A 20518-nucleotide genomic window follows, 5' to 3' on the forward strand; every position below is an offset into this window, starting at 1 on the left:
AAAGTTTGGGGATGGAGCAACAGACACAGGAAGGGCGGGGACTTAGGGGCACACAGAACTCATAGAAGATGAGGAGAATCAGGTTTTGAAGCAGCCTAGTGAGACCTGAACAGGTTGGACTTACCAGTCTCCTTGAAGCCAATTTTGATCTACCTCTAGCAATTCAACAGGATCTCCGAAGCATGCATTTTGAGGACTCACTAATCTCTCATTTTGTTATTTATCTACACTTATTTTCCCTTGGTTTGATGTCCTCTTATGATCATTTATGCTATTACAGTGTAGATTATTTCTGTAAGCTCTGGGGTCTTTGGGGGGAGGGGAAGGAGGAGAACAAATAGATGCATAGGAGCAATGTGTTGCATATGAAGGTCTGGCCCATTCCTGCAGGGTAGCTCAGAACAAGCAGCTGATCTTGGGGGCCAAGTTGAGAGGTGATTTCAGAGGTAGGAGGGCCAAGAATCAGAAGGGAGGCTGAGGCTGTAACCTGGGATATATAAATGAGGGAGAAGATGAGAGAGATGTTCAGTGAAAAGAACCAGCAAGGCTGGGGGGAAGGGATGGGAGCTCATAGCTTGCATGCCTCCACAGCCTTGTGCAATTTGGGAAGTGGGTGAAAAGGCATCATTATTAGCCACACACAATGGAGAAGCTGGACCAAGGGGGATATTCTTAGGAAGAGATGAGTAAATTTTAGAATTTCAGAGCTGAAAGTGATCTTACAATTCAAACTAGTCTAACTTCCTACTCTGCAGTTGTTGGGTGTAAGTTTTACATGTGTCAGGCCAAGATGGCTGTGTTTACACAAGTCTTCTATTTTCTTTTTTGTTTACTTTACCTGTTAGAATAGAGATGAGTTGAAATCTCCAAATAGGATTGTGGATCTATTTCTCCTTTTAGGTCTGTCAGTTTTTGTTTTATATGTTTTGAAGTTATGTTGTTAGATGTACACACATTTAGGACTCTTATGCCCCCCTGTCATATTGACTTCTTTATCATGATGAAATGTCCCTTTTTATCTTAATACTTCTTTTCTGATATTGGTAAGCTGCTAGATAACTAACTATTGGCTAAATACATCTATAAATGGAAGCTCCTACAGCCAGGAGGAGCCATCACCATGATTAGACAATTAGAAAGTTAAACTTTCACTGGAAAGATCATCCTTCTGCCAAGTCAAACTTTGCCTGCCTCTTGGCAGCTTCAACCCATTGGTAATTGTCTGCTCAACATATGAGCAGTGTAGTAGTTAAGAATGTGGTTTGATTAGGCTTGAGCCAAGGGCTGGTTACATGACCTTTAAAGCCCTCGAGTTTCTCATTTATAAACAGGTATGATAATTCTTATCCTTAATAGGATAAGAATTAGGAGGTGTTAGGATGATTGAATGAGTTAGGTGCCTAGAACACAGTAAAAATTCAATTAATGTTAGCAATTATTATTAGCTGTTGCATATGATCCTTTGGGTATTTGAAAATAATTGGCAAGACTCCATATAGTCTTTCCGTTCTGGGGTAAAACATGCCTCCTTCCTTCAACCATATCTCACAGGACAGTTTTTAGACCCAGTGCAGCATACCAGTCTTTGGATTCACTGTGTTTGCCAATGTAACATGACCTATATTCCAGATTTAACCTAAGCAGCACGAAGCACAGTGTGACTAATTACTTCCTATGTGTTGAGCACATTTTAGGTCCACGCAGGGTTTTAATGCAGCCTAAGGTCCTAAGATTAATTTTATTAGACGAACGATCTAGGTGCAGCTAGGATGGCTATAACAGCCCCGTGGGCACCTGGAGACCATCTCCTGGGTGACCCAAGACCATCTGTCACCCTTTGTTAGCCCTGACTCAACACCTATTAGTTGTTGAGTCTGTTACAGTTCTAGTGAACTACACTACTATTCATCTCACATTTTACCAGTTTATGCACAAGATGTGTGCTGTGTGGATCCTGGGCCTGTCTGCCCTCAGATCCATCCCTCAAGTGTTCTTCTCCGCTCTGTACTGTGTGAAGGCTGACTCTGGCAGGCCGTGTCTCCCAGGCTCTTGCCAGCCCACAGGAGACACGGGGGGAAGTCTGCAGGGCAAACAGGAGGGAGAAGTTAGGGTATTTCCCCCCTACGCTCTATGCTGCAACGGCCTCTCCATCAGCACCCGCAGCTCTTCCTTGCTCCTGATGCCACTGGATGGGCCCGTTGTGGTTCTAGTATCTGCCCCGTGACTCCAGCCCCCGAGCTCCATTAACCCTGCCTTCTTCCTCTCCCTCCAGTCCAGTGCAGGCAGCAGCTTCTCGTTATTGCTAATTGCTGATTTGCCTCCCTGTTCCCCACCCCCCCCATTAGTTACTCAGTCTGCTCTACTGAAAGAATTTCTAGTTTTGGATTTAAATTTCTGCTGCTTTGAATGGTTTCTGTCTCCCTGCTCATCTCTGACTATAGGATCCCTCCATGACTGGCAACTCTAGCATCCCGGAAATAGAGATAAGCTGCAGGTACTCTTAGCCGCTTATCATCGTGATGACGGTAACGAAGGTGAAAAAAACGTAGTTTCACACGCCTTGGTCTTACAGAATGTAGGCGGGTTTCTAGGAATCACTGAAGGAAATCTTTGAGGCTTGCTCCCAATTCATCTGTTAGATGACCTGGGGAGGAACCTCAGGTTACACAGTTTGTACACCCCAGGAGCTTTGGCCCATTGAGGAATTCAGAACATTACTGTGTTAACTGCAGCTTCCCTTATGATCCTTCTGTTCCCCGGAGGAGGAAAGGGAGTGGTTTAGCCCCATCAGTAAGTGTTTTAAGCCAATACTTTCTCTAGGTCCAGAGGCCGACTATCCCTTATCCTTTCAAGGCTGCACTGCTTTCCTTGGGCCGTTTCCTCTCCAGGTCCTTTGTCTTCCCCTCCTCAGCGTAAAGGCCACTGTGAGAGAAAATGGAAACCTTGTTGCCTCCTTCCTCCACTTGCTCAAGTCGAACTCCCATCTAGCCTGGGCCTTTTTGTGGGTTTGAAATACTTCTGTGAGCCTCAGTCCATTCCGGGGGTTGGCGCTCTCCCATTGCCCTCCTCATGTCCTGCCAGGGCCTTGGGGTGGGTTTGGCCCTTCCGTTCTCAGGACTTGTTCTAGGTCTGTCTGGGAGCCTTGGCTCAGTCCAGTTCTCAGCCTGTGGGCTTAAGCCCTGGGCTCTCTGGCCTGGTTGGGGCCACAGCGCTCTTCTCTTCAGCCACGGTTCCTACTCTCCCTCAGACAGGTTACTCATCGTAGCTGCCTGTCAGAAACCTGTGTCTTCTAGACTCTCTAGCCCTTCTAGCTAGTACTGTTTTTCCTGGGCTTTTAAAAAATTAGTTCTCTTTTCACTATATTTAATATCAACTGTTGCCCAGATATCAAAGAAAGTGCTATAAACCTGTTTTCAAGTTTAGGCCATAGATCAGGCATTTTAAGGAAAAAGCATGTACTTCTTCCAGTCCTGTTTCATTGAAGCAAACCCTAACTGAGGCACCAGATCCCCCCGATCAGGGTAGAATACTTAGGTGATGGTCTTCAACTTTTCCTGTTTTTGCTTGCATTCCTCCTAAAAGGCTGTGACACAGTATGCTCCCTCTCACACATTTATAAGGTAGGTTCTTAAAATTTTTCCTAAGTATCTGTATTGGAAAAATATATAATGTTTAGCATTTTACAAACATTTATATTTTAAGTAAAACAATGGTTTCACTCTTACATATGTACCTACTGCTGTCTAGATATCAAAGGAGGTATCTTTTATACACACCACCGTCCATGGAAAAATACATATAAAAATTATCCTGTAGGGGAGCCTGGGTGGCTCAGTTGTTAAGCGTCTGCCTTCAGCTCAGGTCATGATCTCAGGATCCTAGGATCAAGCTCCGCATCGAGCTCCCCGCTCAGCGGGGAGTCGGCTTCTCACTCTCTCCCTCTGTGTTCTCTCCCTCTCTCAAATAAATAAAATCTTTAAGAAAAATTTTCCTGTAATGGTCAGAGCTTTACACTCTTTTTCACATGGTTTCATTCCGTGACCCTCAGTTCACATTCCACTTTTCCTATAGGATTTTATCCTAACTCAACATGTTAGAAAGCTCTTGTATTGGTGATCCTTATGTTTCTTTGCAACAACAAAATATGTACAGCTATTGAGATTAATTTTTTTTTACTTGTGATCACAAGGCTTCAAGTGTTTGGTTTCCTTCTGCATTGAAATCTAATTTCTATTATCAACACATGTAAAATCAAAATGGAAAATATTATGAATATTGATAATGATTAAACATAAAAGATAAAGTTTTCTGGAAATGTATCCCATAAGAGGATGGATGGGGCTCTCTTTTTTGATTTGTTCACGTATCCAAGATACAGATGGCTGTCGTTGGGATGAGACAAGATTAGCCTCAGCTCTATTTCAATTTTTCCATTTTTATGGTAAGAAAGGCCAAGGAAGTTTACTCATATGAACAAGTAAGTGGGTGTGGAAGCAGTTTTGTTATAGAGATGTCATTTCATGCTTAAAAGCCTTATGATTTATATGGAAAAAAAAAACCAACAACCCTACTTCATTTTTTACTATCAGCTCTTAACTGTATTAGGGCTTCCTCCAGCTTTGTTGAAAACAGAATTTGGTACCACCTGTTTTGCAGAAGGATTTGTTAGTCATTACAGTTTGATAAGGGATCAATATTTCTAATCAGGCTTTTGTTTAGCAGGATGTAGTTTTTCTACACCCCGAGGCAACGCATCACATTGGTGAGAGGTACACTTTCTATGAAGTGGAAGAAGGTGATGATAAAAGAGGAAGTGTTTTAGGGGAACCCCAAGAGCCTTGCCTGGAAGGCTAATTCTCAGGCACACTCAGTTTGGGGAAAGAATACTTGGGGAAGATGAAGGATTAGAAACTCAGTTTCCTAAAACTGCCTGTGCTTCTGTGAACCCTCAGAAAGTCTTGTGCTCCCCATATACCATAGTTTGAAGAGCAGCAAGGATTTCAAGAATAAATAATTAATATTTAAGGAATAAACCTGTCCCGCATCTGAGCCATCTCCGCTCTAGGTGATGACGCTGGCAACGTGGCTTCCCAGGAACAAGAGGCAGCCCTCAGCTGGAGAGAAAGAGTGGAAGGACTGGCCTCGAATTGCCCAGAGACCCTACATGCATTACAGCATTCAGAGGCGAACAAACTCAGAGGCAGCGAGTTAGGGGTGTAGACACTGGATACATCAGGGGATCGTGAGAATGTAAAGCCTCTTTCCTCCCATTGAAATCAGATGAACTTCAAAGTTCTGGAGTTCATCCCAGTTGTGGATGGAGGATATGCAATTAAGATAGAAGGCAGTTACATCCAGGCTAATGACTCTCCTCATGACTCATTGAGAGTTGAGGTAAGAGGAGGTCTTTGGACCAGCTCTCTGGACACTCACCACATGCCAAGAACCATGCTCAGTTCTTTATGTTCATTATCTCTTTTAATTTGTACAATAATCCTCTGTGTAGGTGCTACTATGGCTCTCCTTTTACAGATAAGAAAAATGTGAGATTATAAAGGTGAAATAACCTGCTCAAGGTCACAGGTGAAAACATTCACCCTCATGTCTAATCCTCCTAGTTTATCCTTCCTTGTACCAGATCATGAAGTCACAACATTGCTGCCAAGGTCAATGGTCTTTAGGGACCAAAGTCTATGGACTTTCCAGAAGACAGAACAGATCCTCTGAGGCTTACTGGGTGAGACTGGGAGGAGACAGAGAAAACCCAGAACAGTCAGTGTGGGCTGAAAGAACAAGCTGGTGAACAGAGCCGAGTCTGTTCTATACTTGTTAGAGGGCTTTCCCAAAATGGCCTTTTCCAAAACAAACACAAGCTTGAAGGTTCTCTTCAGACTTAGGTTCTTGGCTTGTGTTGTGGTGAGGAGAGCCCTTAACCTAGAGGAATGGGGACAGCTATGGACCTGACTGGGCTTCCCAAGCCTACCCTCCTTCACTTCTCGGGACTTCAGCTGCTTCATTTGCAATACGTGAGTGTTTTCCAAACTTTTTAGACTATGTCCCAGAGTGAGAAAAAATATTTTACATCACAATCTAACACACACACACACACACCCTCTGAAACAAGAGTTTCACAAAAGTACACTCAGCCCTACTATGTGTTGCCTTCTGATCTATTCATTTTATTTGGAGAAAGACACTCACCTGTTGCTACTCACTATGATGCTTTAACCATGAACGGCCAGCAAACCACGGTTTAACAAACTCTGGATTAGAGGAATAAGCTTCTCTTAAAGGGGAGCTTAGTGATCAAGTCAGTGTTGTTCCTTGGGGAAACTGTGAGCCAGGCAAAGCTTATCTTCGGCACCCTCCTGGCTTTCAGGGACCCCCTTCCTGCCTTCCCTCTAGACCCATGTTATTCCTGCAACTCCTACCCTTACCTACCTTCACCTCAGCTGCTTTATACTCAGATGTTAAAAACTATTTCTGGGCAGGTGCTTCTGTTTTCTCTAAGATAGCCCCGTCTCCTTATAACCATCCTCCCAGTTTTGGCTTGTGCTAATGCCATACAGATTACAGTCTTTGAAACAACTCACCTTTGACTTTCAGAGTCAGGTACTTGTAGTCCCAGGCGACCCTGTAGATGATCAGGCAGCGGTACTGGCCTGCGTCCGTCACTTGGACTCGAGGGATGTAGAATAAGGCCTTCCCCAGGGGCAGCTTCTCCTCCAGCAAGCTGGCTCTTTCACTCTGCAAGGATGTATCGTTTTCCACCTTCTGCAAACTGGCCTTTAAGTATCCGAGTTCCACGTGACCTCCGGTGTCAAAGTAACACTCCAGGGTCACATTGCTGCCATAGTCTACTGTGTACAGTTCCTTAGGGACCGTCACTGTGAATAAAGCTGAACAAAAAACAAGACGTTTTCCCATTGTCTGCCTTCACATCTCACTTCTGTACAGAGTAGGGGCCGAGGAGGCCCATCCCACCCCATGTCCCAGGAGACTCCTGTCACGAACTGGGCCATCCTTCAGGCTCCTTTCTCTCCTCTGCCCTGTCCTGTCTGGCCAAGAGTGGAACTCTTGATCCACTGTTTTGAGGTACTTCTCTCCTCTCAACACGCCCCACTTGTGCAGCTGATTGCTGTCTTATTACCCAGGGCCATTCTCTCCATATAGATCAAATTATACCCTCCCTGCCAAATACGACCTCCTCTCGTGACTGGGAGTAATAATAATTATCATTTGTTGAGTTCTTACTATGTGTTCGTCCTCTGCCAACACACAATCTCATTTAGTTTTCCCAGAAAGCCAGTGAAGTAGAGAGCCATCCTCTTTTCAGAAAATGAAACCAAGGCACAGGAAAGTAGCCAGGATCAGACCCAGGGATTGCTAAGCTCCAAGAGCCCTTAAACACCGAGTCACACGAGCCCACTGGACAAGCTTCTTCTTTTCTGTCAGTAAGGAGAAAGGAAGAATAGAACTAATATTTAGTGTATACATACTATGCACCAGGCACTGTGCTAGGCTCTTTATAACTACATCACTTAATCCTGAAAATACAACCATGAAATATGTATTATTATTTACTGTTTTAACAGTTGAGGAAACTGGCTCAAAGAGGTTCACACCAGGACATACAGTTAGTAAAGTTAAAATTTGGAGCCAGAGTTTGGGGCACCCAGGTGGCTCAGTCGTTAAGTGTCTGCATTCGGCTCAGGTCATGATCCCAGAGTCCTGGGATCGAGCCCCACATCGGGCTCCCTGCTCGGTGGGAAGCCTGCTTCTCCCTCTCCCACTCCCCCTGCTTGTGTTTCCTCTCTCGCTGTGTCTCTCTCTGTCAAATAAATAAATAAAATCTTTTTAAAAAATTCAGAGCCAGTTAGATGTTTGGCTTAAAATTCTAAAGTTTCCACTGCAACAATATTTCCCAAAATATGAGGCACACATGAAGCATGCAAGATAATTTTATTTAGGGTAGAATTAAGGCCTAAACAGAACTGAATTATTCAGGGAGGAATTTACTTCCTCTTCAATTCTGTTTCAACCCTTCAAGTAACATATAATTTGCAACTAGACTTTCTCACCTCCAACAATGGCTATTTCTCCTTTTAATAAAACAGAAAGCTCCCAGGCAGATACTGTAAATATCTGGGTAGAATTTTATAACACTACTTTCATCACATTTATTTTTTGCTTATGTCCTCTATTCACCAGTAACAATGATACCTGTTTTCCATTTACCACAGGGGTATACCATTTTGCTCAAAGAATAAAAGCTGAGTTGACTTTAAAGAATTCTATAAAAACAATGGCATGAAGAGTGGTAAAGCAAAGTCAAACTAATGAAGGTAGTGTATGCATGAATACACTGTGGGAAACTATACAAGATTATGCTGCCTCCATCATTAATGAAAGGGTATTCATCATATGGAGGTGTGGCAAGACCTTAAAGTAACTTCTGAATCATGACAAAAGATTAGATCAAATTATATTCAGGAGAGCTTGCTTCATTCATTTATTTAATTAGTCAAGACATCCATTCAATAAATACTTGCAGAGGCTTCTAAGCATATGCTATTCAAGGAGTTTTTACCCTTATAAAAAGTGGTACAGTAAGAGCATGGGGTTTGGTGACAGACTGACTGGATCGAGATTATGAGCCCTTTGATCTTGACTGTGTCATTTAGCTCTGTGAGCCTCTGCTTCTTTATCTATAAAGGTGCAAGGGTAATATCTGCCTCAAAGTATTGTGGTGAAAATTAGACAAAATGGCACATGTGAAGTGCCTTATTTTGGCAGGGGATAGGCGGTCAGCAAACATTGGTTCCTTTCTTTCGTACCCTGTTATAATTCTTGGGCAAGTGGTAATTCGTATATGAAACACAGGGCCATGATATTTTATAAACCAGAACAGCCCATTCCCTGACCATCCTGGGTAAGAGATTTTTTTTAAAAAGATTTTATTTATTTGAGAGAGAGCGAGCACGCACATCGCGCATGCACAAGGTGGGGAGGGGCAGAGGGAGAAGCAGGCTCCCTGCTGAGCAAGGAGCAGAATGACGTGGGGCTCCATCCTAAGACCCCAGGGATCATGACCTGAGCCGAAGGCAGGTGCTTCACTGACTGAGCCACCCAGGTGCCCCCTGGGCAATAGATCCTAAAGTATAAATAAATTTTGGGTTTACGTGGCTTAAATGATTCACATGGCAATTCTCTTTGACCCGAGTTTCTCCTCCTATAATCCTGCAAGACTTTGAAGGCAGTGCCCAGGCTGAATATGTTTCGGTATCTTCCATTCCAGTTAAGGGTTTGGCAAATGGCAGCAAGAGGGAGAAATAAGAAAGGATGAGCCTAACCCTACTCACTTCTGCTTTCCTCTCATCAAACTGCAACTTGCCCACGTTGCACAAACTGGCTGGCGTTCTTCATCATCACACAGCACATTTGATAGTTATGCCCAAACTTGAGATTTATCAAGAACAACTGGGCAAGTTTACGTTTTGCCTGCAACCCCTGTTTTCACCATCACTAGAACATTGATGTGCCTTTCTAAAAGATCTACGGGACAGGAGAGAGTTCACATCTGCCCTGCATGCTTTTGTGCAGGCTGGGGTGGGGGCAGGTCTAGAACATGACTGCTTATCAGTAAAACGCTGCTGATCACACCCGCATTTGCTTGGACAGGTTGAGAAGACTGTGGGATGTCCCATGTGAAAAGAGATTCGTGCTTCCAAATGTCCTGCATGGTTCCATTTCATGAAATCCACTTGTAGTAACTCTCCCTCAGGCTCTCCCTAATAGGACCGTCTTAAGGGTAGATCCCTTTCTGATGGGGATCATCTCCAAATTTTCAGTTATTAAGTCCCCTTTTAACCAAGACAGAGCTACCCACTACCAAGGCCACTCTGGTCTGAAGAGGAATATTCACTTACTCATTGATCAAATACATAAGTAACTATTTTCTTCCAGGTTCAGGAATTCATTGTTACTCTCCTATTTTTTTTTTTTTTATTACACATGATACAGCAGGAAGCAGGGAAGAGAAATGGGATTTGCAAGGAGGTTCAGTTGCTGAGTCTGAGATGTAAGTGTCAGAGGACTTTGGGCGTTGCCTCTATTGAATTTATTTAGCAGATTTATTTACCGCACGCAGGCTTTCTTCTCATGAGAGAGAAAACGTCTGTAACTTCCTCTGGAACTCCCCATAGCAGACAGCAGAACTCCCCTGTTTACACTCTGGGCCTTTGACAAAAATCCATTTTCTGCTTGCTTCTTCTCTCCTCTGCTTTGTGCAGAGTGCATGTACAGGGGTTGTAGGCATAAAGTGTGTTACCTATTTTTCAGCTAATGTTCATAAGAGGAAAGAGCAATTAGCAAACCTGAATCAAATATCTGAGTAGCTCAGAATAACTAGAGGATTAATTGTTATTTGATGTAATTTTGCCTCAATTAAAGCTTCTAAGACAGGCAAAGCTGTGAGCTTGATTACTCCATAAATTTTCAGGAAATGCACTATACTTTTAAGATCCTAAATTATTCTTACTTATTGTAAATTACAGAGGCAAAAAAAAAAAACACTCTTGCAAACAACTGCATGAAGATATTTTTCTCAAGCCTGTATGCACATCAGTGCCTCAACTTTGACCACCATTGGAATCACTGGGGAGGCCTTTTAAAAAAAAATACTAGGCCCCACCTTGGATCCTTTAAATATGAATTCTAATTCATTTGTGAGGCCAGCATCAATTTTTTTTTTTAATTTCCTTGGAAGCTTCTAATGCGCAGAGTATTGAAAACCATTGGTTAGATAAGTAAAACACCTGCTCAGGCAAACATCTTTTATTATCCCGCCTTTATTATCTTTTATTATCAACTATCAGCTTCACCAGGGAGCAAGTGAGAGATTTTTGAATCTCAGGCTCGGTCTCAGACTTAGGGAAGCAGACTCCACATTTTAACAAAGTTGAGGTGGTTCATGTGCACATTACTGTCTGAGAAGAAGACTTATAACATGAGCCTGCACTTGGGCTGTTACTGGGAAGCAGAGTAATCGTCAACATTTATTAAACACAGTGAGCCAGACACTGGGCTAATCTTCACATCATCATCTCATCTGACGTTCCCCAAACTCCACAAGGTAGTAGTTATCGTGGTGAAACTTAGGCTTACAGAAGTGATACAACTTGTCCAAGGTCAAAGCGTGGTAGCTCATGGGGTTGGAATTCCAGTTCATATCTCTGTGTCTTGAAAGCCTGTACTAACAACTCTCCAGATAGGACCACATATCCCCTGGCATGTACATATGACATCCACGAAGGAGATAGATACACTTTTCCGCTTTATGCTAAAGAAAATACATTTAGGGGTGTGTGTGTGTGTGTGTGTGTGTGTGTGTGTGTGTCTGCGTTCTTTATTCTGTTTGAGCTCTGTCTGTTTTTATGCCAATACCATGCTGTTTTGATGACTATACCTTTGTAATACAGCTTGAAATCAGGGGTTATTATATTAAGCTTCAACCCAGCACTGAAGTGCTGAAGTCATGAGACAAAGGAGAAAACTGGAAAGTTTCCGCAACTACAGAATTAAGCAGACAAAAACAAAGCAGAGCAGGTTTTCCCATTCATTTGGCCCCCCTGACTAAATTAAAAGGTAACGCGTTTGGCCAGGGCATGAAAAATTCACACATGCAGTTTCTTTAAACAGATGAAAGCAGCAGGCTTTAGTAATGCTGGAGTCTTTTTGAAAGTTCTTAGGGAAACTGTGTATTTTATTTGCTATCAGGCATCAATAGGAGTCAGCACCTGTCATGTCTCCAGAAACACAAAACAAATCATTTGCATTACCTCCTAAGATAGCTTCCCCTTTAAGCTAATTTCATACTTTTTTTTTTTTCCATTTGGTAACAGAAGCTGAAGTTTTTTTCAGACTCCGTACTTAATGAACTTGAAAGGTGGGGGCTGCTTTACAGAACCACAGGTTTCAGAAAACTCTAGTTCCTAGTTGAGGATAGAAGCCTGCTCTGGGCACCTGACTCATCTGCTCCTCTCTGTAGGAATACTGCACGGGGACATCTCATCTCTTAGAAATCCTTTCCGCAACCTGATTCTTCTGCTTTGTATACCTCAGGGGTCTGAAGAAGTAGTTTTAGAGCGTGAAGATAGGTTAAGGGGAAGTGACCCAGGGTGTGGTCCCCACCCCAGAGCACCATGGTCATGTGACCCCCTGATTTTTATCCCTCTCCAGAGGATGAAGAAAGAAGGAAAAAAAGGAAAAAAATCAATAAAAGGAATAATAATTGGGGTTACTTTTCCTCCAAGACATGACAAAGTACAGAAATGAATATTTCCCCTTAAATGTATCTGGGTTACAAGATGTCCTTAGGTTTTGAAATAAAAATATAAGAAAAAAAAGAATTACAGAAATCAGAAGAGTGTGCTATGAGGGAAAGCATATACACAAAGGACAGACTGCGGAATGGAGTTCAGAAATAGACCCACACAAATATGGCCAATTGATGTTTGACAAATGTGCAAGGGCAATTCAATGAGGAAAGGACAGTCTTTTCAACAAATGGGGCTGAAGAACCTGGACCTCCAATCACAAAAAAGAAAAAGAATTACCTTCAACCTATACTTTATATCTTCTATGACAATTAACTCAAGATGGATTATAAACCTAAATGTAAAATGTACAACTAGAAAGTATTAAGAAAACCACAGGGGAAAATCTTTGAGAGTTTGGGTTAGGCAGTTCTTAGACATGACGCCGAAAACACAGTCCATGTAAGAAAAAAAAAAGATCAACTGGATTCCACCAAATTTAAAATCTTGGCTGTGCAAAGACACTGTTAAAAGAATGAAAAGATGAGCCACAGACCGAGAGAAAATATTTGCTTATCACACATCTGATAAAGGACTTGCATCTGGAATATACAAAGAATTCTAAAAACTTAGTAAGAAAATGAATAAACCAATTAAAAATGGTCAAATAGTTTGAATGCAAACTTCTCCAGAGAAGACATATGGATGTCCAATCGCCATGTGAAAACATGCTTATCATCACTAGATACTAGGAAAATGCAAATTAAGCCACAAATAGATACTTCTACACACCTCTTAGAATGACTTTAAAAAACACGACAATGTCAGTGCTGCCAAGAATGTGGAACAATTGGAGTGCTCATACTTTGCTGCTGGGAATGCAAACATAGTCTAGCCACTATGGAAAGGCTTAGTGGTTCCTTATAAAGTTAAATATATACTTACCACATGACCCAGCATCCTACTCCTAGGAATTTACCCAAGTGAAATGAAAACCTATGTTCTCACAAAAATAAATACATAAGCATTTATAGCAACTTGATTTGTAATTGCCAGAAACAGGAAACAACCCAAAAGTCCCTCAACTGGGGAATGAATAAGCAAAATCCGGTACATACATACAGTGGACTACTACTCAGCAACAGAAAGGAATAAAGGGCTGGTACATGTAACAACATGGATGAATCTCAATTGCATTATGCTAAGTGAAAGAAACCAGACAAAACACATCTCTAGGTATCTAGTGGATAATCCCATTTATATGATAATCCAGAAAATTTAAAACCATAGGACAGAGAATAGATCATTGGGTACCCAGGTTTAAGAGTTGGGGAGGGCTTTTTGTTTGTTTGCTTGGCAAGTGGTGGAATTGTTCTGGATCTTGATTGTGGTGGTGGTTATATGATCACATGTTTGCCAAAAACTCATAGATGTTTCTATTAAAAAGATTGAATGTTACTGTATGTCAATTTGAAAATAAACAAATGTTTAAAAAATGAAATGAAAATGTTTTCTGCCAATTTTTCTTTTCAAACTTTAAGCTGTTTTATAGATAACAGAATAGAGCACCCACAGACATACAAGTAAGGAAAGAGTTCATGATGAATGGTTTATGTGGGTCATACTCAGAGTCAGTCTTCATCACAGTCTTTAGGAAACACATTTTTTTTCAAGCATTAATCCAGCAAGAAACAATTGTTTTTTAAATAACTCTAATTTCTCTCAATAAAGGAATGGTTAAATAAACTACAGCATGTCCAATAAAATATATAGAGCCACTTTAAAATGAGTGATATCTGTATTTGCTGATTCGGAAACTATAAAGAACATATCTTGCTGAGTGCTTACTAAGATTTCTTTTACTGATATTTAGGAAAATTTTTTAATGGAGAAATGGGTAGATAGTACAGTGTTATGGGGAGGAGGTTATGTAGGACTGGGGCAGGGGAAGGGTTTCAGGGAAGGCTGGTACAGTTCTACTACTTGATAAGGGTGACGGTTACAAGTGTTCCCCTTATGGTAACATGATGCCTTACACTTGTTTTATGTGGTTTTCTGTACCTGTGGTATCTTTTACAACACAAAAGTTTTCCAAATACAGAAAACTTTTAAAGGATATCGAATCAAATAAAATGAACTCCTGTGAATCCATCACCTACCCCAAAAACCAGAACATTACTAAGGACATACATCTACTTCCTCCACCAAAGGTTATCAGCATCCTGAATATTGTGTTTATTAATCTCTGGCTTATTTTTTAGCCCTATCATATAGATATATATTGCTTAGATCATATTATTATGATATGCATATCACATGCATTATATGCATATATTATACATATATAGGTATATTGCAATATATAAGCAATATATGTAGGTATATATTTATAAAAAGGACACTGTGCTGTATGTTGTCTTCTGTGTTTGATTTTTTGTGTTTTTTTAATCAATATTATGCTACTAAGACTCTTAAATGTAGTTGCCTATTTTTGTAATTAATTTATTTACACGCTATATATATTTTCCATTCTGCTAATATACCACAATTTATGCATTATCCTGTCGATGGGCATTTGGTTGTTTTGGGGTTATTTTGGAAGGACTAACAATGCTGCTGTAAGCATTCTTTTTAAAATTTAAAAATAGAAATTTACATAGGGTAATAAAGAATTATATTGATTCAATTCATGTTCTCTGTTTTTCCTTCTCAAAGAGAGTGCAAGTTTAGGGGTGAACAAGCACAGTGAGGGGAATGAGGCCATCAGTGTGGCCATCCTGAGAGTCGTGGCTGTTCTCAGGCACCGGATGCTACAGCCTAAAATTCTTATATTTTAAAATTTATATTTTTATCATACAAGTAAAACTTGTGTATTTCTTTTAATAGACAAGTAAGGGTATAATACTTCTTTCAATATACAAGTCAATGCATACTTCTTGTTAAAAAAAAAAACACCTGGGAAACATAATAGTTAAGATTGTCCTTTTTAATTCTCATCCCAGATCGCTTCCCCTCCCCAGAAGTAAGCATTCTTATCAGTCCTTAGATCCTTTTGTTACTTTTCTCCCCTCAGGTAGCCTCTATGAGAAAACTTTGAAGTTAAAACTCCTTAATTAGGGAGACATGAAAGGATAAGACTTACAAAGAAAAAATACCCCTGAGGAGAAGGCAGTCCAATTTAGGCAGGTAATTAATATTTGTTTGAACGGATACTATCTGCATAATGCATAGTGGGAAGCAGAGAAGAATTCCAAATTTGAGGAGAAAGCAAGATACAACATGTTTATACTTTCCTTTTGGTTAATTCTTAAACATAATTCATCATACATACTTTTTGGTTTTGTGAACGTCCAATATCAACATTCAATATATGTCAATAATCAAACTTAATTCCAAAATCCCATTCCAAAGTGGGAAGATTGGGGGCTGTCTGCCCTGCCTGCCTATCATCATCACCGTAGCACGGTAAGGGAGAAAGGACATTAGCTGTGTCCTAGCTTGCCTGTGCCGCCTACTGACTGAGTTATCTCGGGTAAATTAAATAACTTTTCTGAATTCCAGTTTCCTCATCTGCCAGATGGTATTGTTTCTGTAAGACAGGGACATGGGTAAGCACAGGCCACCCTGGGCACCATTCTTTTTACTGTTCATGTAACAGAGTGTAATCCCACTTCCTCTCAAAGAAAGCCTTCAGCCTGAGGACCCCCATTCTCATCATTGGCTTCAGCTAGGGGCAACTGCTTACTCCTCTTTCTCAGACCCCCTCCTTTTGCCTTTCTTACCTGCTGTCTGATGAAGCTGCATTCCCAGGCTCATGATTAGCAGAAGGAGGAACATGGTCTGTACCCGATCTGAAATAGACAATTGAAAGTCTCAGAGCCTCCTGCAGTTTTGCTGGGTCTCATGATTTGGTGATTTGCTCATTCCTGAACACAGGGAAATGACCCATAAACAAGCCCCTGGAGAGAAGATAAAACTTCTCTTCCAGGAGCTCCGCTGTACCCCAGTCTACTGCCTCCTGGTGGTCTTGAAGGCAGTAGAGTGGGGTACAGCGGAGCCCCTGGAAGAGAAGTTAAAAGTTGATTGCCTGGAGGAGAAGGGAGACAAGGTAAGAGGAAGCAAGGTGTTCTTTATCAATCCAAATTAGGGGCTCTTTGTCCTTTTCTGACTATGAACCAGTTCTCATGAATCACCCACACTGGTGATTATCTGAGCCCCTTTGTCTCTTCTACGAAGCTTCCCATAGTTTTTTCAGTAGTGGGTCCTTGAAAATCAAATGATTGTCAAATGGATAATGCACACCAACTTCTTCAGGTGGACTTGGACTCTGGGAGTCAGATACTCAAGGATAGCGCTCAGTAGGACAGAGTTAAATTCTCAATAAACACTCATTATTTGCCTGAGTAGGAAAGTGTCAAGTTCTTTTGAGTGTTGTGATGGAGTTTGCTCATTATTTGAACTACCTGATACTAAGAAGTTTAGACAGAGAGAGCACAGAACTGGCTACACTGAGTGGGTGCCCAACCTTGGTCCTGCTCCACCTCCTACACTTCTACCTTTGTTCTCAGACTTTCTTGAACCCAAGGACTTCTCGTGGTTGAGGCAAAAGGGATCTGGATCAGGTGAATGACATGATCTCATTACATTTTCAAAAGAGTACTCAGCTTTGGTGTAGACAATAGACTCTTGGGAAGGACAGTGGGTTGGACAAGATTAGAAGCAGGATGACCAGTGAGGAATGTTTTCACAGAGATGATAGTTTGGATTGAGTGATGGTGCTGGTAGAGGTGAGAAGTGGTGTGAAGGAAGGTATATATTATATACAAATATATATTTGTTCCTTAAATTTATTTTTTCCAGCAGCCTTATTGAAGTATAATTGACATACAATAAAGAATTGTGTGTGTGTGTGTGCATGTGTGTGTATATACATATATACTTAAAAGACAGACAATACAGTGGTACAATTCAGTGGTTTTCAGTATATTCACAGAATTGTGAAATCCACACCACTATCTAATTTTGGATCATTTTCATTACCCCAAAAAGGAACCCACTACCCATGGACAGAAACTTCCCAATTCCCCTTCCCTCTCCTTCCAACCTCTGGCAACCACCAATATAATTTCTGTCTCTATTGTCTTGCTTATTCTGGACATTTCATAAAAATGGAATCAAACACCATGTGGCCTTTTGAATCTAGCTTCTTTCACTGAGCTTAATATTTTCAAGATTCATTTATGTTGTAGCACATATCAGTACTTCATTCCTTTTCATGATTGAATAATATTTCCTTGTATGAATATACCACATCTTGTTTATCCATTCATCAGGTGATGGACATTTAGGTTGTTTCTACTTGTTGGCTTTTAGAATAATGCTGCTATGGACATTCATGTACAAATTTTTGTGTAGACATGTTTTCAATTCTCTTGGATATGTAACAGTGGAATTTCTTGGTTAAATGGTAACTCTATGTTTAACTTCCTGAGAAACTGCCAAAGTGTTTATTAAATATATAATGTGCAAATACTTTCTCTCATTCTGAAAATTGTCTTTTCAGTTTCTTAATAGTGTTCTTAGAAGCACAAATATTTTAATTTAATTTTAAAACATAAATTAATTTAATTCTGATGAAGCCAAATTTATTTTCTCTTTTATTGCTTATGCTTTAGGTGTCATATCTAAGAAACCATTGCCAAATCCAAGGTCACAAAGATTTACATCTATGTTTTCTTCTGAGTATTTTATAGCTTTAGTTCTTATATTTAGGTCTCTGATACATTTTGAGGGCTTTTTAAAAAATAATAATTGTTCTTTTATAGCCTAAATCATCATAATTTTGGCCACTGGAAGTCCCTTCAAGGTAGCCTCTGTTTCCTTTTCACACAATCCTATTAATCTTGGGAAGTTTGTTTGCTTTCTGTACAAATTGCCTTAAGCCGATTTCATGTCTCTGCTGCCCAAGCATGCAATTAGCCTTTCTCGAAGAAGTCCTTTTTTTTCAATTTTTCTAAAACTAGAAATAAAATAAAACCAGTTTACCCATTTCTCCCACCCCCTAAATCTCTACCTCTGGCAACCACCAATCTGTTCCCTGTATCTATGAGCTTGGTTTGTTTGTTTGCTTGTTTGTTTTAGATTCCACATGTAAGTGAAGCCATACAGTATTCATCTTTCTCTGACTTATTTTGCTTAGTATAGTAATGCCCTTGAGGTCCATCCATGTTGTTGCAAATGGCAAAATTTCATTCTTTTTTTGGCTGAGTAATATTCCATTACACACACACACACACACACACACACAGGTTGATTCATATCTTGGCTATTGTAAATAATACTGCAACAATACTGCAATGAACCCGGGGTGTATATATCCTTTTGAGTTAGCATTTTCATTTTCTTCAGATAAATACCCAGAAGTGGAATTGCTGGATCATATGGTAGTTTTATTTTTTATTTATCATTTTTTTAGGAACCTCCAAACTGTTTTCCATAGTGGCTATACCAACTTAGAATCCCACCAATGTGCACAGGGGTTTCCTTTTCTCCACATCCTCACCAACACTTGTTATTTCTTGTCTTTTTGATACTCGTCATTCTAACAAGTGTGAGGTGATACCTCATGGTGGTTTTCATTTGCATTTCCCTTATGATTACTGATGTTGAGCATCTTTTCATGTACCTGTTGGTTATTTGTATGTCTTTTTTTGAAAAATATCTATTCAGATCCTCTACCCATTTTTATCTTGACTGTGTGTGTGTGTGTGTATGTGTGTGTTACTCTTGAGTTGTATGAGTTCTTTAGATATTTTGGATATTAACCCTTTATCAGATATATGATTTGCAAATATTTTCTCCCATTCAATAGGTTGACTTAATTTTATTGATGATTTCCTTTGCTTGCAGAAGCTTTTCAGTTTGATACAGTCCCAACTTCTAATTTTTGCTTTTGTTGTTTTTGTTTTTGGTGTCAGATTCAAAAATCATCACCAAGTCCAATGTCAAGGAGCTTATCACCTAGGTTTTCTTCTAGGACTTTTTTGGTTTCAGGTCTTATATTCAAGTCTTTAATCCATTTTGAATTAATTTCTGTGCATGGTGTAAGAGAGCAGTCCAGTTTCATTCTTTTGTGTGTGGCTGTCCAATATTTCCAACACTATTTATTGAAGACTTTGGAATGTATTCCACAGTTTCTTCATTTTGCCTGACTCTGTTTCTACACAGTAGATGAAAGAACTACTCCTCCCAGCCTTGAAGAACTGGTCTTACCTAGGAGATGAAATTTGATGTTCAACCCTGCCTCAGCTCTTGGTTGTCTTGGAAACCTTTGTGCTTATCCAAGCAGCCAGTTCTATTTTTAATAGCTCCCAGTAGTGGACGATGTGCCAAGATCTGTCAGTAGCCCAAAGGAGAGGATCTTAGCACCTAGACTCAAGTTGGTTGAAAGTCAGATCCTTAGGCAGCAGCTTGTGAAAGTATGCAAATAATACAGTCCTGTGGGCTGGAAGTGTAAGTCCTATTGGCCACCAAGGCCAGGCAATCTGGAGGTGTTCTCTGGGTGGCAGTCACAAAAATCTGGGCTCCAGATGACTATATAAGCTTTCTTCTGGATCATACTGGTTAGTGGAAGCAAGGCAGAGGGAGAACACCAAGATGGCGTCCACAGCCTATGTTCCTTGAGAGCAGCTCTGTAGGCCACTAAATGTGTGCAAGACCTTAGGACTGCCCCTCAGGCTGAAGCTCTAGGAGAAGCAAAGAGGCTCCCCTCACAGCGAGACCAGGGTGTGTACATCAGTGTGCTGTCTATTCAGTGCTCTGGGGGCAAGAGCCTGCCAAGAGACATCTCTGATTCTCACAGTTCCCTGGAAAGGAGTAATTCAAGGAGTTACTCAAAGGAGTGACAGAGGCACTTGATGTCGGGCTGGGGAGTCACCTGGGCAGCTGCTGCAAAAGCCAGTACACCAGACACCTCGAAGGCTCCCTGCCAGGAAACGCTGGTGCTCTGGAGTAAGTCAGAGGGTGAGTGTGCAAAGAGCACCAGCCTTCCAAGGTCCCTGGAAAGAATTACACCAGCCCCTAGACGTGTGTCCATTAGAAGCCTGCCCCTCAGGCTGCAGCCATGCAGATCAGCTAATAGGCTTTCTTCACAGAAAGACTGAGCTGCACGGTCTGTGGCTATTCTGGCTCCCTTACATTTC

The 20518-nt window shown here is 40.9% G+C and overlaps 1 protein-coding gene across 1 annotated transcript in view; it reads right to left on the reverse strand.

Annotated features, from left to right (window-relative positions):
* PDCD1LG2 (programmed cell death 1 ligand 2) overlaps positions 1 to 20518 on the reverse strand; it is a 49629-nt gene that overhangs the window by 19334 nt on the left and 9777 nt on the right. The window contains exons 2-3 of the mRNA XM_021694370.1: positions 16100 to 16168; positions 6594 to 6899 (exon numbers count right to left, since the gene is read on the reverse strand). Coding sequence (XP_021550045.1) covers positions 6594 to 6899; positions 16100 to 16168 — 375 coding nt within the window. The remainder of the gene's footprint in view (positions 1 to 6593; positions 6900 to 16099; positions 16169 to 20518) is intronic.

Source organism: Neomonachus schauinslandi, chromosome 13 (genome assembly GCF_002201575.2).
Source record: "Neomonachus schauinslandi chromosome 13, ASM220157v2, whole genome shotgun sequence".
Lineage (NCBI taxonomy): Eukaryota > Metazoa > Chordata > Mammalia > Carnivora > Phocidae > Neomonachus > Neomonachus schauinslandi.